This window comes from Phodopus roborovskii, unplaced genomic scaffold (assembly GCF_943737965.1).
Source record: "Phodopus roborovskii unplaced genomic scaffold, PHOROB, whole genome shotgun sequence".
Lineage (NCBI taxonomy): Eukaryota > Metazoa > Chordata > Mammalia > Rodentia > Cricetidae > Phodopus > Phodopus roborovskii.
This window is the reverse complement of record NW_026126558.1, coordinates 9,393,005-9,420,345: the sequence shown is the minus strand read 5'-3', so window position 1 is coordinate 9,420,345 and position 27,341 is coordinate 9,393,005. Positions and strand designations below refer to the sequence as shown.

The 27,341-nt window shown below is 49.5% G+C and overlaps 2 protein-coding genes across 3 annotated transcripts; one reads left to right on the top strand and one right to left on the bottom strand.

The window, feature by feature from the left end:
- The first annotated feature begins 67 nt into the window (after positions 1-67).
- Dnaaf1 (dynein axonemal assembly factor 1) lies at positions 68-20,094 on the top strand. Its single transcript, XM_051201575.1, has 12 exons — positions 68-182; positions 1,626-1,761; positions 3,090-3,181; positions 6,135-6,356; positions 6,460-6,626; positions 10,042-10,163; positions 11,310-11,467; positions 14,251-14,505; positions 16,935-17,026; positions 18,033-18,092; positions 18,938-19,331; positions 19,791-20,094. Exons 1-12 carry the CDS (start codon positions 77-79, stop codon positions 19,883-19,885), a joined length of 1,899 nt encoding a protein of 632 aa, XP_051057532.1. The 5' UTR covers positions 68-76; the 3' UTR covers positions 19,886-20,094.
- A 132-nt stretch (positions 20,095-20,226) lies between these two features.
- On the bottom strand, positions 20,227-27,087 carry Taf1c (TATA-box binding protein associated factor, RNA polymerase I subunit C). Of its 2 annotated transcripts, XM_051201479.1 has the most exons (15): positions 27,041-27,087; positions 25,990-26,143; positions 25,084-25,147; positions 24,853-24,950; positions 24,692-24,781; positions 24,532-24,605; positions 23,778-24,016; positions 23,550-23,666; positions 23,332-23,449; positions 23,172-23,243; positions 22,887-23,022; positions 22,646-22,783; positions 22,029-22,203; positions 21,806-21,943; positions 20,227-21,726 (listed from the first exon to the last, which is right to left on the bottom strand). In XM_051201479.1, the coding sequence occupies exons 2-15, from the start codon at positions 26,125-26,127 to the stop codon at positions 20,810-20,812; spliced, it is 2,514 nt and encodes an 837-aa protein (XP_051057436.1). In that variant the 5' UTR covers positions 26,128-26,143; positions 27,041-27,087; the 3' UTR covers positions 20,227-20,809. The 2 variants fall into 2 exon arrangements, with proteins under 2 accessions (XP_051057436.1, XP_051057435.1); XM_051201478.1 differs by lacking the exons at positions 25,990-26,143; positions 27,041-27,087 and having other exon boundaries at positions 21,806-21,940; positions 25,084-25,176.
- Positions 27,088-27,341: the final 254 nt, after the last annotated feature.

Here is a 27,341-nt window from a genome sequence, read left to right as displayed (position 1 = left end):
GACGACCGGGGAAGCGTTGGGTAGCCAACGACGCGAACCATAGTGCTGGAGCTGAGTGGCAGGGCGAGGAGCAAGCATGCACCCAGAGGCCTCAGAGTCGCCGGCGGGCAGAGCGGCGGAACCCAGTCTGGAGGAGTCGGCAGGAGATCACGGCGACGCGGGCCCAGGGGTCCGCAAAGAAGGTGCAGTCGCGTAGGGGAGCCGAGGGGGCAAGGGCTTGTGTGCCTCACATATTCCCATTCACGGAGTTGGGATCAACTAGCACCCCTCACACATGCCCATCCATACAGCTACAAGAACAGTCAGCCAACACGCCTCACACAGACCCATCAACACAGCCCGGAATAGCCAGCATCCCTCAAACATGGTCATCCACATAGCCTAGATCAGCCAGCACCCCACATACATGCCTGCCCACTCACTATTAATGAATGCTAGACCTTTATTAATATTATCAATCCAGAGCATAAAGAACACCAATTATTTATTCCAATGAATATTAATCAGGTACCGCCAGTGTCTGGGAATTGTTGGCAACGAATGTAAGACACAAGTCCCCAAACTGTCCAATGTCATCCAACAGACCCTCCCACAGACAGAGCCATCAGCTCTTGAAGTTACGTTCATTTGAGGCTTCTAGAGAGGTCTTACAGGGTAAAAGTTCTTGCAACACACGCCTGATAATATGAGTTCAAATCACAAAAGTGCATAAATACAAGTGGTTCAAATCTGTATCCCAGCAGTCCTAAAGTTATGTCTGAGGCAGCAACTCTTTGGATAAATTTTACTTCTCCAAATTCTCCACAACACCAGTTTGTTCTTTTTAATTATTTTTTTTTCACATTAAAAAAAAAAGTTCATTGCTGGGCTGTGGTGGCACATACCTTTAATACTAGCACTTGAGAGGCAAAGGCAGGTGGATCTCTGTGAGGTCAAAGCCTGCCTGGTTCACAGAGTGTCCAGGACACCCAAGGCAACACAGAAAGAGGCCAGAGGCATCAGATACCCTGGAAGTGGAGTTACAAGCAGTTATGAGCTGCCATATAGGAGCTGAGAACTGAACTCTCTGGTTCTCGGGAAGAGTAGCAAGCTTTACAAGAACTCTTAATGACTGAGCCATCCCTCTATTCCCTGTATAGCAATCTTTACAAATTATTAATGACTATGTAAATGTCACGTTTGGGCTGATCCTCTATAAAAACATGCACAGAAGAACATAAGAATGTGGGCAGAGATGCTCATTTTTGTGCTGTTTCTAACAGTTGAAACATGTTAGCAATGCACATGTCTTTTAGGGAATGCTTGTAGAGTACAGTGGATTCTTCTGCCTTGAAAATGATGCCCTGAGAGCTTCATCCATCAGTAAGGATCATCCTCAGGAACATGTATGGGTATTTTTTTTAAAAAAGACAAATTCCACAAAAACACAGGATCCCATTTATATAAATCAAAAACATGACAGCCTAGGGTTTTTTTTCCCTTTTGTTTTGGTGTCTCACTATGTAGCCCAGGCTGGCCAAACTCAAAACCCTTCCACAACCTTCCTGAGTGCTGGAATCAGAGGCTGTGATTACCATACTCATCCTAAATTTTTAATCTTTACAAGTTGACTCTTATTTTTACAGAAATCAATGAGGCCAAGGAAACATGTGTGGGTCCTTCTACAATATCGTGCCAAAGTCAGCAGCAGCAGAGTGGTGACAGTGGATTAGATGGTCACTCAGCCTATGCAAGAAATGACAGGGATGACCGGGGCCCCAGGTATGTGTCATACAGCATAGCTACCAAGCTACCAAGGAGGGTGCACAGGCCCTTAGCCCATTGCACAGACAACAGCCGAGGAGCCTGTCCATTTATTACTAGAACAGGATATAAACAGTAGTAGCTTTTGAGAGAGAGAATATGAGGGGGTGTTACTTGTATTTATGTGTGTGTAGGTATCCATGGAGGCCAAAAGAAGGTGTTGGGATCCCTAGAGTTGGAATTACAGAAGGTCTTCTATGAGTTGCTTAAAGTGTACTGAGAACTTGTATCCTCTCCAAGAGTAAGATTGCTGAGCTATCTTACCAGCCCCTGGTGTGAGTGGAGTGAGAGTGAGAGGAAGACTATGGATATGGAAGTGTACAGGCATATTCCCTGGCACATATATGGAGATCAAAAGACATTTTGCAGAAGTACATTTTCTCCTTCAACTGAAGATTCCAGGGAGCAAACTTGGGTCCCTGGCTTTGATTCTACCCACTGAGCCAAATTGTTATTCTCACCCCTACCTCTGCATTAAGACAGGGTCTCACTCTATTGCCCAGTCTGGCTCTCAACCTCATGAACCTCCTGCCATGTTGGCATTACAAATGTTCACATCATGCCTGGTTCACACCAGTTTTGTTGATGACATTTCTATAAGTATTTGTATTAGGCCACACACTGCAGTTTTATTAGAACACTGAAGTAACAGTATTGGGTAAAGAAAGCCCTAAAAGCTATAAATAAAATAAACTTTAAAAAATTCCAAATAATTAAGGGAGGAGATGCTGCTGAGATGGCTCAGATAAGGGTGTAAATTAGAATTCCCAGTGCCCATGGAAACATCCAGACATCTCTGGACATCTGTAATCCCGGTACTGGGGAGGCTGAGACAGAGCAGTCCGGGAGCTGACTGGCCAGCCATTCTACCCAAATCAGCAGGTTTAGTGAGAGACTCTTCTTCAAGAACTATGGCAGATGTGATCACCTCTGGCTTCCATGTGACTTTGCACACACATGAACACACAAGAATACACACACAAACATACCAAAAGAGAAGGGAAGGAGGAAGATTTAACCTGTGGCTTCAGATTTAGGACTTCAGACTGAATAGATGTAGGAAAAAACCTGGGCTTGTGCCATGGCTCACATCTGCAATACCAGCAGGCTGAGGCAAGAGGACCACAAGTTTGAGGCCAGCCTAGGTTGTATAGTGAGGTCCCAGCTGACCTGGGCTACACCCTATCTCAAAACCAAACCAAACCAAGCCAAATACAAACCTTTAAATCTATTTTACAGCTGACAAGCTGAAATGAGCCTCTTGTTTGTGTTTTGCATTTTAACAGGATGACTAAGCAATTCCTTCAAAAGCTCTGCAAGCAACACAAGCTGTACATCACCCCTGCCCTCAATGACACGCTATATTTACACTTTAAGGGTGAGTCCCAGGGGAGCCCATGACCAGTGTCAGGAGGACAAGGTATAAAATGAGCTGCAGAGGTCATCTTTGTGCTAAGATGCGCCTCTAAATAGAACTTCAGCTTGAGGGAGTTCATAAAGGGGCTTTGTGGGTACTGAGTATTGAGGAGCCACCCTTGCTTCTCTGCCTTCCTTCCTTCCTTTTCTTCCTTTCTTCCTTCCTTGCTTCCTTTCTTCCTTCCTTCCTTCCTTCCTTCTTCTTTCTTCTTCTTTTTTTTTTTGTTTTGTTTTTGTTTTTTGTTTTGTTTTCTTCAAGGCAGGGTTTCTTTGTGTAGCCTTGGCTGTCCTGGAACTCACTCCATAGACCAAGCCAGTCTTGAACTCAGAGATTTACTTGTCTCTGCCTCCCAAGTGCTGGCATTAAAGGGATGCACCACCACCACCTGGTCTTTGCTTCTTTGGTTTCTTGATTATTTTTTCCCCTTGCAATATAAAGGATGGAACCCAGGACCTGACTTATGCTAGGCAAGTACACTGCCACTGAAATACAACCCTAGCTCGTCCTCCTTTCCCTTTTTATATTCCAACAAGATTCACCGAATTGCCCAGGCAGCCCTTGAACTCACTTTGTAGCCAGAGGGATCTTGAACTTTACATCTTTCTGCCTCACTCAGCTGAGTAGCAGGCATTACAGGCCTGTGCCACAAGGCACATAACTAATTAATTTAATTTCAATATCTCTCAACAAGCCCCCTACACACACACACTGAAGGTGGGATCTTGCTATTTAGGTCATGCTAGCCTTGAACTTGTGGCCTTCCTGCCACAGTCTGCTGGGTGCTGGCAGTTCAGGCTCCAGTAAGCACAGCTGGCTCAGGACTGAACAATGTTTAAAGCAGTAGGGGTAGTTGTGAATCTTGGGTTTGGAAGGGGTATATTGTGAAGGATGGAAGATTAGGGTAGAAGACAGGGGATGAGGGTCTTTGGTCACCTCAGAATGCAGATGTACTGTGACATCCTGGGGACTTGTGCTTAGTGTCCAGCCCCCATCTGCATCTGAGCTCAGGTTCATAGCCAGGACCATCCTGACCAGTGATGACTAGTATTTCTAGTTTTCAGTTGGGACCCAGCGGAAAGTGGCTGACCTGCTGACCTTTCATCTATTTGTGTATTTGTTCAGGAAATCTTTTCCTGAGAGCCTTCCACGAATGGGACTTTCTCAGTGCTGGGAATCCAGAGGTGGGTGTGGCAAGGATGGTTTAGAGGTCCCGTGGGGTAGGGCAGGCATGAGTGGGCAGCTACAGGGAGGGGGGCATTGTGCCAAGAGGCACACAGGCCGAGCAGCACACAGGTCGCAGGTTTAGAAGGCCTCGGCACCTGTCTCATCGATTCTGCCCCTCTGAAGTCCTCCACCTGGCATCCAAGCATAGCAGTGGTTAGAAGAGCATGTCCTGGGGGAGGGGGAAGGGCAGAGACTTGAGGAGGATGGACAAAGAGGAGCCAGTATGTTAGGCTAAGTTCAGAGAGGGAAAGGAGCCAGGAGAGAGATGCTTACCTTAGTAATATGGTACTTAGTAATAGGTAATAAATCACCCTGAAACTTAGCAACTTCAAATACATTATCTTACACAGGTTCTGAAGAACGGGGGTCTGTTTGTGATTATCTGGGTGGTTCTGGCTCAGGGTCCCTCTTGAGGTATGGTGGAATTGCCAAGTGCCCTCAATTACCTGAACACTAGGCTGGGGGCTAGAGAATGGCTGTGATCCATAGCCTCAGTTTTTCACCATGTAAGTCTCCCAATGGCTACCAGATCTCCATAGAGCAAACTGCCACGAGATAGGCATAGGGGTCCCAGTTCCAGAAGTGACACATGCCATACTTCTGCCTTATCTGTAGTGTCAGGGCTACCCTCTTCCTGATGTATCAATACAAAGGCCTGAACAAAGGGAGGGGCTGTCGTGTGGGAATGTGAAAATGGGTCAGAAGCCTTGGAGAGGTCAAGGAGGAAGATTAACAATGGGATTTAGCAATGAGAATGTCACTAGGGACTCCAGCTCCTGGTTGCAGATGATGGGAACGAAAAAGAGTCTGACTTAAAGACTGCTGCTGGAGGAACAGAGGGAACAAATGGGCTTTCCCTAGTGACAGGTGAGGCTTAGGACAAGAGCTGGAGGGTGGGCTAGAGAGAAGACCCATGTCAGAATGCAGGAAAGAGACATATAGAGGCACAGAGACTATCTCAGCGGTGACCTAAGGAGGCTTGGGTATGGCCCAGTGCTAGAGGACTCACTCATCAGGTGTGAGGTCTTGGGTTCAATCAAAAAAGGAGAGATGGCTTTGCAAAGAAAAGCTGTTACTAGCTGTGAATGCTGGCACATGCCTTTAATCCCAGCACTCAGGAAGCAGAGGCAGTCAGATCTCTTTGAGTTCCAGGATAGCGCAGTCTACGAAGCATGTTCCAGAATAGCCAAGACTATATAGAATGACCCAGTCTCAATAAAGTAAAACAAAACCATCTTCTTTTTAAAAGAAAGAAAAAGGAAAGAGATGTGAATGTTTTAGTCTCTCAAGTCTAAGACCAAGGTGCCAGCAGTTCCAATGCCTTGTGATGGCTACTCCCAAGTTCAAAGATGGATACCTCCATCTGTGATCTCAGTCTGTAGCCCAAAGTAGCCTTGAACTTGTAACCCTCCTGCTGTAGCCTCTAGGGAGCTGGGGTCACTGTTGTGCCACCCTGCCAAGCAGTCTCTCTCTAAAAAGGCACTAATCCTATTGCGCATGCGCCTCCCTCAGAAACTTCTAGCCCCCCAAAGGCCCTTTCTAACACCATAACCCTGGAGGTAATGCATGGTCTTCTACATCAGAATTTGCAGAGACTAAAACACACAGCCTCTGCCAATAGGCAAAACCAACAATGTCCAGACCCCTCCCCACTGAGTGCACAGGATCCTCACAAGGCCCTCCCCACCAGGGTTTGACCGAATTGAGAACCTGGAAGAGTACACAGGCCTTCGCTGCCTCTGGTTGGAATGCAATGGCATCCAGAAGATCGAGAACCTGCAGGCCCAGAGCGAGCTGCGCTGCCTCTTCCTGCAAGTGAACCTGTTGCACAAGATTGAAAACCTGGAGCCTCTCCAGAAGCTGGACGCCCTCAACCTGAGCAACAACTACATCAAGACCATTGAGAACCTCTGTAAGCTTGGCAGCCCTGCTCTGTGCCACATCCTGGCTGAAATTCCAGAGTGTGGGCTGGGAGCACAGGCTACTGTTGCTCATTTGTGCCGCCTCCCCTCCAGCCTGCCTACCTGTCCTGAACACGCTGCAAATAGCCCACAACCGCCTGGAGACCGTGGCAGACATTCAGCACCTCAGCGAGTGTCTGCAACTCTGTGTCCTCGACCTCTCCCACAACATGCTGAGTGACCCTGAGATCTTGAGTGTGCTTGAGAACATGCCCTGTCTGGTAAGTACAGCATGTCACAGACAGCATGCTTCTGGGTGCTTCAGAAGCATTACCTCCCTCCTTTCCTTCCTCTGTCTCCCCCTTTTTGTAGTTGTGTGACTTTTCATTGGGAGACTTGGATAAGTATCTGGTCACCCCTGGTGGGGCACTGTCACGAGAGCAAAGAATGTATTCCACCTAAATCTAGCAAGCCCATGAGTTTACTGGTGTCACTTAAGCTTGGGTGACTCAAAACCTGATTCCTGGGAAATCCACCCAGCATGGTGGCACTCTGAGAGCTGCCTCCCTACAGCTCCCTGGGTGACTTGCATGCACCTCTCAGCTATGGCTGGATGTGTTCTATATAACCCCAGCAGACAGCCTAGACTTTGTGCAGTTTAAGTTTCAGCTTTCGGAGACTTGGGAGTTTTAGTTTTGTTTACTTCCTACATCTTGTCTAATTGCTTTTGATCACCCTGCCCTTCTCCCCTTGGAGGGGATGTTTCAAGCTAAAAGAAATAGCTTCAGAATAGTAGTTCTAGCTGAGCTTCTCAAGTGGCAGATGTTACCTAGGGGTAGTTCCCTCCTATTTAAAACATTGCAGTGACTATACTCAATACTTCCTACCAGCCACTTACTAAATACCCTTTTAATATGTGTGTATAATATATATATATGTATATATATATATATTACACACACACACACACACACACACACACACACACATATATATATACATATATATATATATATACACGTGAAGGTTAAACACACACACAAAACACACTTTTTGTCACTTCCATTCCTTTAGAGACCCTGACTAAGCTGTTCTGTTCCCTGTTGGTCTCAGAAGTGTTCTGTCCAGTGCTGATCCAGACATCCCTCAGGATTACTGTTCAATCAACCCCTTTTGATTTGCTATCTGAGCATTCTCTGCTGGCTCTTTTTTGTTGTTTTTGTTTTGCTTTGTTTTGCTTTTTGTTTTTGCATTAATTTGACAAGGAAACTGTTGATGGCAGCATATCCTGGACCTGGAGAATTCTGTCACTTCATAAGCTCTGTTGACTTCTGGTGTTTTCTGGGAAATGCAGTTAGTCAGAGAGTTGCTTAGATCCTGGTTCAGCACGGTCCTGTAAAATACATTACCTCAGGCCTGCAACCTCCTCTCTGCAAGATGGATTAGTGGGCTATGCACCTGACTGGCCTCACAGTGTTCACCCATTATGCTTTGTGGGCTGTCTTAGAGGAGCCACACGTGATTGTCTCTAATCCTTGTTTTCCTTCTTTGTGTGTTTAAAAAGAACCTTGGTTCACAAGAAAGAGCCAGCCTCAGTGTTGGCTCTTTCCTTCCACCAGTCAATTGTCAGAGTGGGTTGAGGCTCTCACCGCCTCTGACAGTGACCCTGAGGCTTTGCTTCACTTGTATCACTATGTAGTGTCTGGTATGAGCCTTGCTATCATCCTTCTGTATGTGTGTGTGCAGTGAGTATGGATATATATGCACCAATGTGGAGACTAGAGGTCAACCTCAGCTCATTGTTCTTCACATACATCTCCTCTCATAAGAGTGCCAGTCAGGCCACTAATGACCGCACTCTAACTTAGTTACATTTGAAGGTACTGAGGGGGGAAAACTGGGGGAAGGGATAGGGGACATGGGACAACACAGAGCAATCCAGTCTATTACAAAAGTGGTCGCTTTTTGTTGTTGTTTGGGGTGTTGAGGTGGGATTTTGTGTAGTCCAGACTTGCCTAGAACTTGCTTGCTGCATTGGGTAGAGTGACCTTGACTTCTCCCGACTTTGTGTCTCAAATGCTGGGATTATATTTATGTAACCCCCCCAAACATCAGTTAAAAATGGTCACCTGATCATTCCTTGTGATACCTTTAAATCTTCCACATACAATGTGACCATTATCAACCACCTTGGAATACTTTCCTGCTTCCTGCTATGAACTTTGAAATTATGGCAAGGGCAACGAAGCAGTCAGGGGACCACAGCATGGTATGGTGGTTTCAAAAGGAATGGCTCCCACAGGCGCCTATATTTGAACGCTTGGTCATTAGGGGGTGATGCTACTTGACAGCGATTAGAGTGGGTGTGGCCTTGTTGGAGGAAATGTGTCACTGGGTGTGGGCTTTGGGCTTTCAAATGCTCATGCCAGGCTCAGCACCTCTCTCTTCCTGCTGCCTGTGGATGCAGATGTAGAACTCTCAGCTACCTCTCCAGCACCATATCTGCCTTCGTGCCGCCATGCTTCCTGCCATGATGACAATGGACTAAACCTCTGAAATTGTAAGCCAGCCCCAATTAAGTGCTTTCATTTATAAGAGTTGCCTGGTCATGGTATCGCTTCGTAGCAGTAGAACACTGACTAAGACACATGGCAAGTTCAAAGATAACTCACTTACATATAATATGGATATGTTTCCTCAATAACATAAGCCATTGTAGATATGAAAAATATCTGATATGATCAACAAACAATGCAAAAATGATTCTCATTAACCCTTTTAGCTTCCTCAGGTGGACGCCAGAAGGTGTACATGTGGCCATGGGAAAGAAGTGCTGGTATTACTAGACCAACTCTCCTTACCATATTCTAATCCCAGGGCATCTGGCACCCAGTGGGAAAGACCTCTTCTGGTGGCCCATACACCCTTTCCCAGTCTGCTTCTTTGTGTGTGTTGTTATTGTTTGTTTGTTTGTTTTAAAGACAAAACCTCATGTAGCTAAGCCTGGCTTCTCTCAGCCATTGATTCTTATTTGCTGCCACTGTGAATGTTTTCTTGAAATGGGTCCCAGGTAGGAAGAACCAGAAACAAACAGACTAAAGTGTGCTTTGGGAAGAGACACTGAGAAATGAAGCTAATAGAACCACTGAGCTTGGCAAGGGCCTTACGGTATGAATGTTTGCCAATATGGCTCCAGAAGAATCTCGGTCCTTCTAGCAGAAAAGAGGGTGGCTGAGAAGTCTGTGTAGCTCCAATGGCACAGCAGAATGGAGACTTCTCATTGTCCTGTCACAGCACCAGCACGTGGTCCTGGCATTATGTTTTGCTCAAGAAAATTGTGTCAAGTTATTCTAAGGGCATGTAATGTGATATTATCATCTTGGGTTTTATTATTACACTGTGTATAGTATGTGTGTAATGTGCATATAGTATGGGTGGTGTGTGTGTGTGTGTGTGTGTGTAGAGTATGTGTAGTGTGTATGTATGTGAGTGTAGGCACAGATATGTTGGTCAGGGAATGCATGTAGAGATCAGAGGGCAACTTTCAGGAGTTGGTTCTCTCATTCTCCATGTTAGTCCTGGGGACTGAACTCAGATCATCAGTCTTAGCAGCAAGTGCCTTTACCCACTGAGGCTTTCCATGGCCCTGATGGTTTGGCTTTGATCACCAGTTTGGCCCTGCATCTTGCTTTGCAGCGTGTGCTGAACCTGATGGGAAACCCAGTGACCAAACATATCCCCAACTACCGCAGGACAGTCACTGTTCGTCTGAAACACTTGACTTACCTGGATGACAGGCCGGTTTTCCCCAAGGACAGGTAAGAAAGGAGACCTTCTGGCTGTGTGCATTTGATTGCTTCCCAGTAGAGCACACTTGTCAGACCTTCAAGTTCTCTGATTTGTGAGCATTTTCACAAACTGGCAAATACCCTCTGGACCCATTTAATGGCACCATCACTTCCTAGCACAGGAGCTCTTTCTCTCTCTCTCTCTCTCTCTCTCTCTCTCTCTCTCTCTCTCTCTTTCTCTCTCTCTCTCTTTCTCTTTCTGTGTGTATGTGTGTGTGTGTGTGTGTGTGTGTTGTGTGTGTGTGCTTTGTGTGTACAGCTACCAGAAGAGGGTATTGGATCCTCTGGAGCCAGAGTTACAGGCAATTGTAAGTCACCCAATGTGGCACTGGGAACTGAATTCATGTTCTCTACAAGAGCAGCAAGCACTCTTAGCCACTGAAACATCCCTCCAACAGTCCAGGGGGCTGAAGATATGGCTCACTCAGTAAAGTGCTTCCCTCATGAGCATGAGAACTTAAATTGGACACCCAGAACCCACTGAAAAGCTGGACACCATGGCATGCACCTGCCATCCCAGCTCTGGAGAAGTGGAGATAGGGCTCCTGGAGTGTACTAGCCAACCAGCCTAGCTTCCTCAGGGGCTTCCGGTCCCAGAAGGAGGGCCTGTCTCAGAAACAAGGTAGATGGTAAATGAAGAGGAAAGACACCCAAGGTCATACCCTGGCCTCCACATGAATATTTACATGTGTGCGCCTGCACACACATGTATAGACAAAAGACCAAAGAACGAATAAGTTTGACCAGACAGCACATGTTTATAATTTTCTTTTAACCTATGCAAGTTGTGGGGAGCCTGATAGAGAGATGACTCAGGAGTTAACATTTACGATCCAATACTGTCTTCTGGATTTTGATGTCATCGGCATGTTTATGGCATACACACATATACATAAAATAAATATAAATCTTTAAATAAAAGGGTTAACTCAGACCTATATTGTCTTTCCAGATCTCCCCCCACTTCTTCTCTGCCCCCCCACGGGTCTCACTCTTCCCAGAACTCATTATTTAGTCTAGGCTGGCCTCAAATGCAGGGCAGTCTTTCTGCTCAGGTATGGACAAGCATATGCCCATGCCCAGCTCCCAGTTCTGTCCTCCTTTGTCATTACCCAGGGCATGTGCAGAGGCGTGGGCCCGAGGGGGTTATGCAGCTGAGAAGGAGGAACGGCGCCAGTGGGAAAGCAGGGAACACAAGAAGATCACGGACAGCCTGGAAGCCTTGGCCATGATCAAGCGGCGGGCTGAGGAACGAAAGAAGGCCAGAGACAGAGGTACAGCCCAGACCACAGCTGTATAAGCTATGGCGTGTGACCCTTTTCACATGAGCCTAGGCAGAGAAAACAGATCCAAAGGCCACACTTTCCAACAGACAGAGCACAGATTAATGTCAGAATGACTCTTTGCTGGACATAGAGTTCTCATTTAATGAGGAAAGCTGATTTACATACTAGTGGGATGGTTATTCTTGGTTACTCTTATATAAAGAATTAAACCTTCAGAGATGGCTCAGAAGTTAAGAGCACTGGCTGCTCTTCCAGAGGATCCAGGTTTGATTCTCAGAACCCACATGGTTTCACACAACCATCTGTAAATCTAGTCCCAGGGGATCTGATACCCTTTTCTGGCTCCCAGGGCTCCAGGTAACCATGTAGTACACAGACATACATATAGGGAAAGCACTCATGTACATAAAAACAAAAGAGAATGAACCTTTGACTGACTGTTGGATATGTCAGGGTGTAGAGCATCTTCAGGCATTTATAGTCAATTGATACTGTGGTTCCATAGTTGACAGTGCTGAAGGCTCTGATTGATAGGAGGACATAGCATGCTGAAGACCACTTAAAAATTTTTGGAAATTCTATCTTAACTCCAAACCAAAAATTCATCTGAAGAGTTGTTAATTTTTACTTTTATGGTTTGTGTGTGTGTGTGTGTGTGTGTGTGTGTGTGTGTGTGTGTGTGTGTATAGGCAGGCACAGGAATATTGGACAGGAAGGGCCTTTCCCAAAGTCCTGGGCCCTTCCTGAGGCAAGGGCTTGTCAGTAGCTCAAATGACCTTCATCAGCAAGATGACCTGCCAGTCAGCACATCCCTGTAATTAATCCCAGCTCAGTCTGGAGGCCAAGGCAGGAGGAACATGTGTTTGAAGCCAGCCAGGCCCTGACAAAACAAAAAAGAAAGACTCAACTATTTTCTTCCCCTAAATTATAGAAATTAACTATTTTGGAATCTAGTGGGCCAGCCTTGTGTGTGGTGGCATGTGCATCCTATATTTCACCATGCATGCATATATATGTTTTCATGTAAGATGTTATGGCCACATTACCTCCCATCTGCTTTTGAGATAAAATACCATTAACTTTTTTCCACAGACACTTTCTTATAGAATTTTTTAAATCAATTCTTATTTTGGAATTTCCAAGCTTTCAGAAAAGCTGAAGAATCATAAAGACAATGGCTGTATTTTTTGTGCCTATTTGGAATGGATGGAGTTTAAATTTTATACACACACACACACACACACACACACACACACACACACACACCTGTCTCAGCATATACATTTCTCTGAGATGTTTGAATGGATTGGCTGATTAGGTCCCACTGTGTAACCCAGGCTGACCTCAAATGTGAACATCTGCTTTCCCTATTCTGGGGTCACTAGCATGGGTCACTGTTACTTTTCTATTTCTATAAAGAGAAATTATGACCATGTCAACTTATAAAATAAAGTATTTAATTGGAGGCTTACTTACAGTTTCAGAGGGTGAGTTGTGAGGATCATGATGGCAGGCAGGCAGACATGGTGCTGGAGAAGTAACTAAAAGCTCACATCTGATCTGCAAGCATGAGGCAGAGAGAGAGACAGAGAGAGAGAGAAAGAGAGAGAGAGAGAGAGAGAGGAGGGCTAACTGGAATAATGTGGGCTTTCAAAACCTCAAAGCACACCCCTAGTTGAAGATGGAGTGGAGGTTTCGGTCCCGCCTGGTCCTATAGCCGCTTTGCCCCAAATAAACACATGAACACTATATTAGTTATAAAACTGTTGGCCAATGGCTAGGGCTTCTTAATGTCTAGCTCTCTCTTAATTATTAACCCATAACTACTAATTTATATATTTCTACATGGCCTTATCTTACCAGAACTCCTCCTATCTCCCTTGTCTCTACATGGCACCTCCTCGAGGCCTCTCTCTCCTTTCTCCCTAGTCCTGCCTCTCTTCAGTGTTTTATTCATCAACCAATAAGAGAAACACATATACAGAAGGATATCCCCCATCACCTAGTAGCATACCTCCTCCAACAAGGTCACACCTAATCCTTTCCAAGCTCCACCAACTGGGGACCAAGCATTCAAAGAATGGTCCTATGAGGGTCATTCTCATTCAAATCACCTCAGTCACCAAATGGCCACTCCCGAACCATTTGAAAGTAAAGGTGGATGGGGCTTTGGGTAGACCTGCCATGTCCTCAGGGCCCTGTGTTGTGTTCTCTTCATGGAAGAGTGCTGCCCATTGAGCCATGAGCAGAGTAATCCCTTATTGGAAACATTTATCTGCCTTTATTTATCATATGAACACTCCCTCCACACATATGTTTTATTTTAAAGCAATCTTATTTTACATACCAATCCCAGTTCCTTCCTCCTCCTGTCCTCCCAGGTTTTCTCGTTTACAGACTGTCCTGGAACTCTCTTTGAAGACCAGGCTGGCCTTGAACTCACAGAGATCCGCCTGCCTCTGCCTCATGAGTGCTGGGATATTAAAGGTGTGTGCCACCACTATATAATATATATATATAATCAAGTGTCACATAACCCCACCTAGCCTCCAATTTGCTATGTAGCCGAGGATGACCTTGAGGTCTTTGATATTCTTGGCTCCACCTCCCGCATTTCAAGACTACAGGTGTGCACCACCATGCCTGTCTAATGCTTTGATGAACTGTGTCCCTGACAACTATCTGTGCTCAGTCTCTTAAGTTCATGGACACACAGATGCTCTTGTCCTCACTAGCAGCTCCAAGTTCAACTCTGGACTTTACTTCTCTAGGGGAGACACCCCTGTCAGACAGTGAGGAGAGTACCCCCACCAGCCCTGAGTCTCGGGAAGAGCTGCCCATGGGAGAAACTCAGCAGAAGATGGAGTTGTTTGTGAAAGAAAGCTTTGAAGCCAAAGATGAACTGTTCCCAGAGAAGGCAGGCGGAGAAGAGGAGCTGGCTGTGGTAGTGAATGGGACAGTGGAAGATCCAGACCTGTCTGGGAGTCTGGCTCAGACCCAGACACCCCTGGTGACCACTCCTGAAGGTAAGGCAGCTGAGACAGTAGAGGTCAGCCTCTGACCCTGCACACAACTATGGCCTCTGACCCTGTACACAGCTATGGCTCAGACCCTGAATCCACTGTTGTGGTTCTTTAAAATATAGTTCATGATAAATCTCATTTCCTAGAAGAGTGCACCCATGAAAACACACACACACACACACACACACACACACACACACACACACACACCACATACGGCACATTAAAACCATATGAGCAACAGGGAAAGCTATTAGCAGAATATTTACTTAATCCAGGGGGTCATCTGGAATCAGCAGGAGAACGAGTCATGACGTTTTACACTGTGTTTTGCATGGAGCTGTCCCAGGCAAGTGTGTGTTTGAAAACTTGCTGCACAAAGGAGAACAGTGCTAACAAACTAGCTCACAACCCAGGGAGGTGGCTTCGGTTATAAATGTTAGACTCGTTAAAAATGTAGAGCCAGAGAAACAGAGAGCTTATGCTGGGGATACAGACAGGTAGATTTCTGGAACTCAATGGCCAGCCAACCTGGCTTTATTCATGAGCCCCAGGTCTAAGAGGGAAACCCTGTTCTAGCTTGCTTTTTGTTGCTGTGATGAAACATTCTTAACAAAAATGAATAGGGAAGGGAAGGGTTGCCCTGTATTATACTTTAAGGCCACAGAGCATCACTGAAGGATGTCAGGACAAGAACTCAAGTGGGAACAATAGGGAACACTGTTAACAGGCTCTCTCTGGCTCATGCTCAATTAACTTTCTTACACAGCTCTGGACCACTGGCCCAGGAAACAGTACTTTGCGTAGAGGGCTGGACCCTCCTATACCAATTAGAAATCAAGACAGCCTCACAGCCACACCCATGGGCCAGTCTGATCTAGGCTGTCTACTGTTAGGTTTCCCCAGGATGCCACAGGGAGGCTGCCTTGGAACATTTTGCCCACAAGGTCATGGACACGACATTCAGAGCCCCCAACCTGACAGTGTGTGAGGCCCAGGAAGCAGGCCCTGCTGCATGGAGAATTCTGGGAGTGTGGTGTTCTCATGAGGGGGTCTGTAAAGGGTTAGGTGCCAGAGCTCCAGGAATTACTTTGCAAGTGAAGGGCTTGGGCAGGGCAGAACCTTGGCAATCCACCCAGCCGGACCTTATTTCCGCCTCTTGAGTCCATTCTGCCAAGCCCCACCTGTCTTTGTTCTGCAACATCTTGTGTCCCAGTCCTTTGTAGAATATGTGGGCTTGGTGGAAGTGGAGGCGGGAGTATACCTGGCCTGCTCCCAGGATCTTAGTGGTTCCAGTATGGGGGCTCAGGTGTCCCAGGCTCACAAGAGGCAAGAAAGACAGGACAGAGAGCAGGGATTCAGGGAGGAGATGATCAAAGGCAGTCTAAAGAGGAACAAGAAGCAGGGTATACCACACTGCGTGTATCAAGAGAGGCAGGAAATACAGGACTGGGGGTGGGGAGAAGAGCACCAATGGCTCTCCAGAGGGAAGAGAATCAGGGGCTTTGGCATGGTATTGGAGAGCCACAGCCACCAAGAGAAACCCGCTCTTGGTGCCCTGCCATGCTCATCTGGTATGCTAATGCCTCTCCTGGGTTTGATGGTACTCTGCGCCAGAATGTCTGGAGACATACCTTACTTTGGTTATTGCTTATGTAACAAGGAAAGACTGCTGTCCCTAGCTCAGGGTAGGTTTGTCAGACCCATGCCTGTCTATTCTGAGCTTCTAGGAAAATGTTTGTTTAGCAAGGGTCTTGCTTGCCCTGTGGCTTTCCACACATGGTATTTGAAGGTAAGGGGCATCTGGGATTAACATGTGGGACTGTGCCACCATCTCAGCTACAAATGTCACACACAGATCTGCAGGTCAGGATGAACTTCCTGACTTAATGACTCTTCTCCTGTCCCCTGGTGCCTAGCCCAGCTGGATGTGACAGTGAGTGAACAGGAGGGCCAGGCAGAGGAGGACCCATAATGCTTCTGCCCATCCAGGCAGCCTTGCTGTGTTAAATGGCACAGGCCCCTGGTGCTGGAGAGCAGGCAGCCATGTATTTGATGGACAGGCAATGCAAACTGCTGTCAGGCTGTCTATACTTTTGTTGTTGTTGTTGGTTTTTCCAGACAGGGTGTCTCTGTATTGTTTTGGAGCCTGCCCTGGAACTAGCTCTGTAGACCAGAAATTCACCTGCCTCTGCCTCCTGAGTGCTGGGATTAAAGGCTGTCTACTCTTGGCTTGGCAGCTTCTGCAGACTCACCTTCTGCCACAATAGGGCCAGTTTCTTCCTGAGCTTGGGGTGGATAGGTAGCCCTGTCCTCAGTAGAGGACATCATGTCGGCTGTCCCACCACACCTAGGACGATCTGCCCTTCCACCCCAGCCTTTGTATCAGAAATCAGTGTCAGGGTCAGTAACTTCTCACTGTTGTTTCTCAGAGTCCACATCCCCAGTGGCAGCTACTGAAGGGGCCAGAACTGAAGACACAGAGGCCATTGCCCTGGAGACCAAGGAGAGGCTTTTCATCGATGTGAGCAGGGGGCTGGTCCAGCTGAGGGTGGGGTGACACCTTTGTGGTCCTCACTGTCAGGAGTTCTCCAGGGAGCAGACCCAGCACAGCCAGGCAGGCATGCCCTTCAATCCACCCTGCTCATATTCAGGGTTGCAGAGCTGACCCATTCACCTCCCCAGACTGTGAAAGCCACACTAGAGTTCCCATGGACATTATAGTGCAAAGCAGTTCTGCGGTCAGCCCTGGAGTCACATATCATCGAAGCCTTCTGGGCCTCACATTCACAGCCTAGTCAGTGGCTTCAGCCACCTCATTGGCTGGTCCCCACTCTGGCTTCCTGTTGGTCTGTTCACCATGGTTTGATTGCTCATTGTCCTTCTCAGCAAATGTTAAGTTACAACTGTGTCACCCTGCCCCAAAGCTGCTCCCATTTGGAAGACAGTATAATGTCTTTCCTGCATGCAAGGCATGAGAAATCACACTTTATCACATTGCCCCAACAACTGCAATTCAGTGGAACGATAGTTCAGCGGGCGTGCAAACCCATGTGAGCTGGGGCTTAGTCTGCTTGCTTAAGGCCTAACCTTTACATTCAAGAACTGACCATACAGGACACAGTGAGGCATGGAATGTACTAAGTGTTCTGAGATATGTAGTATTATCATCCCAATATTATGGAGTAGGAACTGGAGAAACAGCAGTTAAGCAACTTGCACAAGACCACACATCTAGGAAATGGGTGTAGTTTTCTGGTTTTTAGGAGGTACTTGAGGCTCAGACCAATGTATAAGAGGTACGTTTTGAGTTTGGGTTCCCCAGGACACAACAAAGTAAAGAAACTGTGAAAATCTTTCCATTGGTTAGATGACGGGACCTGAAGTGGCAGTGTGTCTTTGACCATGCCAAGGGCATGTGTGGGAGTTACTGAGAGTCCTAGGTGATGGTTCCCATAGGACATCTTGTTTCCTGTTGATACTTTCTTCCATTGTGTCTCTGGGTGATATGTGGCCACTGGCTCTTCCAGGACCTGCCGGACTTGGAAGATGTTGATAGCATTGACATGTCTACGGAAGACCAGACAAAGGTCAGCACCCTCTTTCCTATACCCCAGAATGGCCTCAAATTGGCAGCCCTCCACGTGCCTCGGCCTCCCAAGTACTGGGATTACAGGCATGTAACATGCCTAGTTCCTTTTTTTTGTTTTGAGCCAGTGTCTCATGGTGCAGCCTATGGCTGGCCTGGAACTCACTGTGGACCAGGCAGGCCTTGAACTCACAGAGATCCACCTGTCTCTACCCTCTGAGTACTGGGCTTACAGTACACCACCACGCCTGTCCCTTAGAGGCCATTTCCTTCTCATAAAGTGAACTGTCCTGAGCAAAGCAGTCATGTTTCCACCTCACTGAGGAAACAGCCACTCTCTGGCCCCTCTGAGAGCTTATTTCAGCCACTTGGGCTTTCTGCTGCATGCTCTATTGATAGCTTATGCTGTGTTCCTGTGTAAACCTCCCAAACTCATCTACTGAAGCTAGAGGGAAGGGGCATATGGGTGAGGCACCTAACCTGGGCATAACCAAGAGCCAGCAAGCACCTGTGTCAGACCCTATCCCTAGGAGAGGCTTTGGGGGCAACTTCTGCATGAGGTCTCACATCCAAACAGGCACTCCAGCCACCAGGTATGGGGACTGAGGTCCAGGAACAAAGTCCTGAAGAGTTGCAGGGCTATGGGGTGTGGCAGAGGCTGGAATCCAGACATTGGTAGGGTGTGGTACAGGGGAGCTATGTGGGTGGGGAGCATAGCATGGAGAAACTACTGGTTGAGGTGTCCATCCCGAGGCCCTGTCCCTGCCTGCTTTCTCCCTAGTCTGCACATGCTTTCCTGTATTATGACCATGGGAAAATCAGACACAGCTCACTCTCTCTCGCCAGGAAACAGGCATCCCGAAAATCCAGGTTGTTTCCAGCATGAGTGACGACAGTGACCTTGAACTGGATGACTCATCCCTCCACACACTTGAGTGCACTCCCATAGGCTCCACAGGCGTCCTCACACACATATTTGCAGTCTCCAAGGACCACTCAAAGGCAGTCAGGGTGCCTTTTACAGACATATGTAAGCCAACAGCGACAAGAGAATTGGAAACCCAAGGTCAAGTCTCCAGCGCCACCTCTCCGCGACCCCTCATCCAGGAGCTGGAAGAGGATGGGCGGGGAGAGAATGAATCAAACCAGTTACTGTCACCCCAAGCGTGTGCAACTGACCAGGCACCTGCCCAGTCTAATGAAGATGGAGACAGCCAGCTGCCTGAAGCCACCCCACTAGGTAACACTGCAGAGGCTATTATAGGGGGCAAACCACAGAGAGGGGGAAGCCGATGGGGGTTTCTGCCCCATCATAGGTGACCATTTGTCTGTGGTGTGTCACCTGGCCCTATGGTTCCAGGCCAGAGGCTCTGAAAGAGGGAACCATAGGCACTAAGGCCGAGTGACCAAAGCACTGGTCTTAGTGAAGGCATGGCAGTTTAAACCACACACCTAGTGCTGTGTGCAGGCACACAGGGCACTGTGGGCAGCTAGTCAGTAAAAGATGACTAGCCCAGGCCTGGATGTGTGAGCACTCATTTTAAGTGACTACTCACCTTTGGGGTGGCTTATATTCCCCATGTTCCTCTTGCCTAACAGTAAGGGCTATTTCTGGAGGACTCTGTGGCTAGCCTGGACAAGTGCTCAGCAGGAAGACAGCTCTACCCAAGTACTGATTTGTCCTTTCCCAACTCTTCAGGAGACAGAGCTGAGAATGGAGCACAGTCTTCGTTGGACCTAGATGAGCCCTGCACCAGGGCAAGCCTGGAAGATATTGAATTTGGCTTGGACTGAACCCCAAGGCAGCCCAGGCTGTTAGGCTAGCAGTGGTGAAGTGGGCGAAGGGAGCCCTTTCCTGTGTAGCACTGCTGGAGCATTTTGGGATCCTGCACGGCTTTTGCTCTGCAGCCACATCTGTGTGCCTCGTACCCAATGCATCACTTTCCCTGGTTACAGATCCCATGATTACATAAACACTTTTAAGACCCACAGTCAGCATGTTACTGAGCTACCGGCCAGGCTCAATTCTGATGAGCCCAGAGACCCCTCTCCGATGGGTTGCGTGTGTGCATCCCCAAGGTGGAGGGAGTAGGGCTTTACACATCAGACATGGAAAGGTACACAGAGACACCATCTTCTCTGCTCATATGACCACCCAGCTCATAGCCAGTGGACAGTTTTATTCAGTCCCTGAGCCAGAGCCAAAGCCTCAACTCCTACAGAGCCCAGGTGGACTATCACACAAACAACCCACAACAGCAGCTGCTAACCAACATTGTGCCACCTCAGGAGACACGTGGAGCCTCAGCCCTCAACACCATTTCCTTTGAGGACAGGAGGCTAACACTGACACAAAGACTCGACTTCCCAGCAACTCCACTGCATGGAGGTGCAGGGGCAGCTCTGCCCTGGGGAGCCAGCCCTTGACCATGGCTGCTTCTGCTGTTCCGCGTAGCCCTGAAAGGAGCAGTGGGTGAGGGTGGGGATGGCCCACACTGGATGAGTGGGGAACTCTGGACCCATAGGGTCTCACATCAGTGAACCCAAGACAGCCTCTGCAGCCAGAGCTCTGGAAACCTGCCATCAAACATACTAAACAGATTTGTTTCCCATTCCTTCAGATGGGGTGGTGGAGGCTCTGTCCTGGGGACTGTGCTGGCTAAGTTCAGGGCAAGGGTCCAGGATGAAGGATAAGTTTTCAAGCATGGGTGTTCACACTCAGAAGCCCATTCGTGGCTTTTTCCGGAGAGGATGGGAACCAGAGAGGACAGGTGTATGCTGCCTCAAGGGTGTGGCCTGAAGGCTGGAGGCCTGGGAGGGAGGAGGTGTAGTCACAGGTCCTGGATTGTCATTCTGAAGTGGCAGCTTGGCCATGTAGTCCCGGAGGGTCTGCCGGCGTTCACGTTGCACACCTTGGGCCCACAGCTCCTGTGTCAACTCCTGGGAGGGTAGGGTCCCTGGGGGCTGAGGCCAGGCCTCTGAGGTAGCAAGGTTTTGGCTACAAGGGGGACTGCTGGTATCTGGGAAGTCCAAGCAGCTCGTGAGTGAGGAAAAGGTGTTAGACAGCTGAGTCCGGCGCTTGGGCCGCTTGATCTGTGTCTGGGACCCTGAGGTCTGACCTTGATGCCTTTTCCACCAGGCAGGTGCCCCACCTTCCCAGGCTTCTGCCAAGCGTTCAGTGAGTTCATCCTGCTGGCTGCACTGAGGTGCAGGGGGCAGATCTGCCCTGGGGAGTGTACCCAGATGCTCAGGCCGCAAGAGGTTCCCCTTGGTCATAGCTGATCGGAGCTTCTGTGACAAGGTCTGACTCTTCTGCTGCTCCATGTGGCCCAGAAAACGGCGGTGGGAGAAGGTGGGGGCGGCCCACACTGGACAAGTAGGGGACAGCTCCGTCAGGGCCTCCACCCAACGTCTGCAACGGGCACTGGCCTGAGGGGTCCAAGAGGACTGGTCCACAGAAGGTGCTAGTGCCCTGGGTGCAGGGCACTCTGGTGCTGGGTGATCAAGTGGCTCTCCTTCTCCAAGACTGGAGGCTGGCTGGAGACGTAGGTGCTGGTAAAAGACATCCCCAGCTGCTGAGAGCTGGAAGAGCAACAGTGCTGGGGCAGAGGCACAGGGTGGGGCAGCAGCCAGACCTAGACAGGGAAGGAGAAGAGATGTAGGATCTGGCAAAAGCTCCCCGCAGCAGCCCCAGGCCCCTTCTTCCCATCGCACCTATGACTGGTGCCTCCAGACGCTCCTGCAGCTGCCGCCGCCTCTTGGGTTCCAGTGGAGGAAAGGCAGGGAGGGAGTCAATGATAGAAGGCAGAGACTGGGGATGTCCTGCCAGCTGGGGCATGGAGGTCCCCTCTCCTGGAAGAAAGACAAGAGAACTAGGTATACCAGCCCCAGCCCCAGCCCCAGCCCATCTCCATGAGCCTCCCTGAGCCTGGCTGACCTGTTATATGCAGCAGCTGAAGCTGTCCACCCTGGCCCCCCAGTAGCAGTGGCCATGGGCTGCCAGGGCTAGCTGGGGGTAACAGGCGGGCAAGCAGGGGTGCAGACGGCAGGCCATGGTCCCACTTGAGCATTGGTACCAGGGGGAGGCGCTCATCCATCAGGTAGATCGAGAACTGAGGAAGAGGGGAGACATGGGCATGGCTGATGCCTGGCACCAGCCTTCCAATAACCCTTTCCAGACCATACAGTGTGTAGGAGGCACCTAACACTCAGAAAAGGGCACTCGCATCAGTCTTCAAGTCCCACTCAACTTGGCCTACCAAACTTGGAATATGTGTATTTCCTGGGCAGGCAACACCATCCCAGAAGGGTTTTCCTTAGAAGTATGAAGAAAACCTTGCTCCCAATGGTAGACTCTTGTGCCGCGTGGGACCCTGAGTAACAGTCAACCTCTGCCTCCTCCCAGGTTCTGATGTGATTTAACAGATGACCCAGTCTGCCTGCCCCAGTGAGAACACATGCACGGGGACCTAACACTCCCTGGTCCCTGTGGCTGCACATCAGGCCTGCTGGCAGAAGCCTGAGTCAGAGCCCAAGGAGGAGGCTGCTTCTCACCTGGGTGCAGATGAGATGCAGAGGGGTACAGGTGGGACCTGGCTGCCCGAGGTACTGTGCAAGCAGCACGCGTTCTCCTTTCTGGCAGGCAGCCTCTGCTCCTGCGCGGAATAGCAGCAGCCCACAGCCTGGGGGGCCCTAGGGAAAGTACAGCATGATCAGCCAGTCCTCAGGCTGGAGATGGGCCTCCTGCAGCCCATCACTTCTGGCTCTATTGCTGCTTTCCACCTCGCACCGATACCTGAATGTCAACCATCTTCAGACCCGTGCGGTCACCCACAGTCAGAACCCGGGGGTGGGCAGTGAAGTCTGCCCAGCGCCAGGGAGAAGGGTCACGGAAGGCAAGTGTCTCAGTGTCCTTGTAGACTAGCTGCAACCTTGAGGAGGAAGGCAGGTCGTGAGTGTGGGCCTGGTGGGGCTTGGGTATAGGGTGTTGAGGGGCTGGGCTGGAATAAAGACCGAGCCGTGGAGCAGAAGGTCATGGTCCTGCTTTGGGGTAGAAGGTTCTAGGGGAAAGGGGAATTACCCATCTTGTGGGGTCCACAGACACACAGCTCCAGAACGGCTGCAGATGGCCATCTCTCCTGGCAGGTGAGGGCTGCAGGGCACAGGATGCTATGTTATGATCCAGCAACCTAGCCCTTCCCCCAGGTTCTTATCCTTGCCAAGAAGCCAGCAACTCTCACCTGAGGCTAACACCAGTGGCCCCCTTTTCCACCTGCAATACCTGCAGGGGTGCTGGTGGCCCCTGCTTATCAGTCTTCCATATGGCACAGTGGTAGTCAGAGCGGACGGCCAGAAGTGCTGGGGAGAACAGAAAGGTCAGACTTGCAGTGTGTGTATAGCGGGATGGTAGCCAGCTGGACAAGAAGGAAGAGGGAGAATGGAAGGGAAGGAATCTCACTTTCTCCCTGGACAGTGCTGGTCACCACCTGCCGCACAGGTCCCCGCAGTTGGATGTGCCCAGGGTCCTCAAGGACACGGGGATTGCCACCTGAGTTCACACTGATCCCCTGGAAATCTGAGCCCCTGGTTAAGGATTGGGATGGACTCTGGTCACCTAGCATCACTCTTCCCCTGGACCACTCTGTGGATGGCCTCAGGATCCTCACCAGCAAATGAGAAAGGATACACAGCCTGTCCAAGGCACCTCCACTAGGGTAGACTAGCTGCCCAGCCCGTGATGTCCTTCCAGGGAGCCAGGCCAAGGCACCCCCAGTGAAGGCCTCATCCAGCAGCAACTGCTCCCACCGCATAGCCAGCTCTTCATGCAGCAGCTTCCCCAAAAGCAATGACACTGATCTGCTCAGGACAGGACCCCCAAGGATGGAAAAGCGACGTAGCCGGTGGCTAAGGAAAGCCCAAGGACACCTAGGGGCAATGCAGCAGAGGATGGCACTGTGACAGTGAAGGACAAGCAGACAGCCTATTTCACAACTACACAGAATACACCTTACTCAGTTCTTAGATCCCATACCCTGAATATTTCAGCACCTCCTAGCAAGTGGGCCATAGAGAGCTGAGAGGATCCAGCCAGGCCAACCAGTCTTTTCTAGGATTTGTGATACTTTGGATACTAACTCCTTGGAATAAGAAGCCATCCTGTTGCTACTTGAATTAAGTCTGGCAGAAGGAAATGGATGAGAAAACAGAGAGCCCTGTCAACATTCCGAACACCTGGATGAGTTGTAACTAAAAATCAATCAATGACCAATTCTCTTTTCCCTTAAGCTGCTTGAAGCTGGGGGTTTTGTGAACTCGTGGCTCTTGACTTTGGGCTGGGCTAGAAGAGCCACTGTGATGAAAACCTGGTCTGTGTCCTAGATCCTTCTGCATCCCACCACCAGCCAGGCCTATCCATGGCTGCTTCCTCACTGGCTACTTGCCCCCAGGGCTGGTGTCCACCGAGGTCCTGAAGCAGCCTCTTCACGCTGACTATGGTCATCTTTTTCGAGTAGCCCTGCAGGGAAGGCCTGTCAGGTTTGCACCCTCAGGTCTCACAAGGGAGGTGCCTGACCCTTCACCCAGCCAACGGCACTTACTCACCTTGTTCCCCTCCAATCTGAAGTTCTCCAGCATGAGCCTCCCCAGGGGTGCGAAGGCTATGTCCCCATGGTCCCACAGGAAGCGGCTGAGCTGTGGGGGATGGCTGTGTCACTCAGCACTGCCCAGGCTGTGCAGCACAATCCCACCCAGGGACCACTTACCTGCTCAGTGACATCCAGCCCAACCTGAGGTCGGAACTGGTAGCGGTGGCCTCCCCGAAAAAGGAGGTCCCGAGGGGTCATGCCAGGCTCCCAGGGATCTAAAGGGAGAGAGAGGTCAGAGAAGGACCTGAGAAGATGGAAACACAATGGTATTTGGAGGTAGGTATCCAAGGCCTGGAATGTGTGTGTCTGATGGCTGAGGTCCTTGGAGGGAACCCATGAGACCCTTACCAGGACCAGGAGGCAGCAAGGGGAGGGGTCCTGGTGTCGTCGGCTCCCACAGCAGGTTCTTGGCCTATGGGAATAAGACAACAATAACATGGCAGGGGTGCACTCGACTAAAACTCTTGACAGCTCTGCAACATTGGTCACTTCACTGATGTAGAAACTGAAGCATAAGTTTGCCGTTACTTGCCTCAGGTGAGAGTCAGTAAAAAGAAGGCATGGACTTAAAACCTAGACAGCCAACTCTAGAATCTGTATTCTAAACTCCATTCACACCAGCTTCCACACCCATGTCTTGACTGTGCACCCAGAACCCAATGAGCTCTAACTTCCTTAGTCACTTCTGAACCCTGCTTTTCAGTGGGTTAGTGAGGCTCACAGCAGGTACCAGCAAGGCTCCCTTATCCCAAGGTCCAAGGACACCTCCTTTCTTAACACCCTCTTTTTGACCCACTCTTCTGTATGTACTCAATTCCACAAGGCAGCTGGGCACCTAACAATGCCCCTCCCAAGATGCCAGCAGAAATCCTGCCCCCTTCCCCTGCCATTCCACTGTTCCAGTAGAGCCAAGGCCACACTACAAAGTGCCTGCCTGTTGGTACAAACTCTCCCACCTTAACCAGCAGTCCCCAAGATGGGGATAACTTCCTCATGTTGGACTCCGGGGCCTGTAAGGACTCTGGAACAGAAACACTGGTCAGTAAATACCTGCTGAACCTGGGGAGAGAGGGGGAGGAAAGAGGAGCCACGGCCTCTGTTGAACGACTCTCTCTGGATAGCAAGACTTTCCCCGGATAGCAGCGTGGCCATGCACAGCAGGAGTAGCGTCTGCCTGATCCTGTCTATCACCTGTGCCACTGAGTTTGAATGGTAAGAGGGGGACCAAAGGAAGGGCCCTGTTTCCATCCTCACCTTGTAGTTCTGTGGCTGGGACCCTGGTATGGTCAGTGCATCTCTCCAGCTGCACATGAAGGACAGGTCAGGGCCATCAGTCATGCCAAGAGGACCAGACATAAACAATGAGGGGCGCAGAGAGCTGGGGAAGTCCATCCTGTAGAGAATGCATCTAACATCACACACACCTTCATTAGGAGTCTGAACAGTGCCCTCAGGGGAGTCTATTACAAAGAAGCAGGTAAAAACCAGACTATGCAGCCTAATGCCAGAGAGTAAGAAAGGCTCTGGGAGAACTGCTCACTCCCCCATCACAGGGGAGGGTGCTGATGGGCAGGTGAGGGGTCCCTAAGGGTAGTCAGGGAGATAGCTCTGAACACACTTGGGTAGAGGGTCCAGAGAGAATGACCAGTGAGTGCAAAGGCTCTGAGGCAGGAAAGGTGCATAGGCAACCACAGAACACACACAGAGTAGAGTGTGGAGGATCAAGTCGGGTAGGTGCTGTGCATGGCAGTGGCAGGCAGGCTATGCTTTACCCCTCTGTGGACAAGGGCTGCATACTATTCTTGTCTTCCCACTGCCAAACCTAGGCTTCTCCAAAAATGCCCGCGGATCGAATAAAAGTAGGAACTCTCTAGAACTGCGGTTCTCAAGCACAGATATTTACATCATCATTCATAACAGTTACACTTATGAAGTAGCAACAAAAATAGCTTTATGGTTGGAGGTCACTACAACTGTATTAAAGGGTCGCGCGCAGCATTAGAGGTTGAGAACTATTGCTCTAGAAGCCCACAGCTTTAGAAAATTTAAATCGAACATCAACGACAAGAGCAACTGCCGAGCACTATCACCTGCTAGATGCAGCATAAAGGCCCTGAACTTGAGGAATCGGTGTGGTTAACTTGCTCACATGTGTGCCCGAGGGGAGACCCAGTCCCGAGGCCGCCCTACCTCATCGCAAGCGTCCCGGACCAGCCTGCCCCTGGTTTCTGTAGCCACGCGGCACCACTACGTGCTCACATCAACCCCGCGCGCAGACCATGCTGGTTCCCGGCGACAGTCTCACCTGATCTGGGGCCCAAAAAGGAGGCGGAGCGCCACTCACCAACTCTTCAGCCCAGAATGCTGGAGCATCCACAGCCGTACTGAACTGTTTTCCGGGCCAGGCCGGAAGTGCTCCCGAGAAACAGGAAATCCCGCCCTCAGCAAGGCCTCATTGTGTCCTCCAGCGCTACCTACCGGGCAGACAAGGAATAGGCGTGGTCGTGGTGCCTGAGGTGTGGAATTCCCATCCCTGTGTTGGATGATCCCGCCTCTGCTTCACTAACTTCCTATCTTACTGAAATGTTGTGAAGTTTAAACTGATT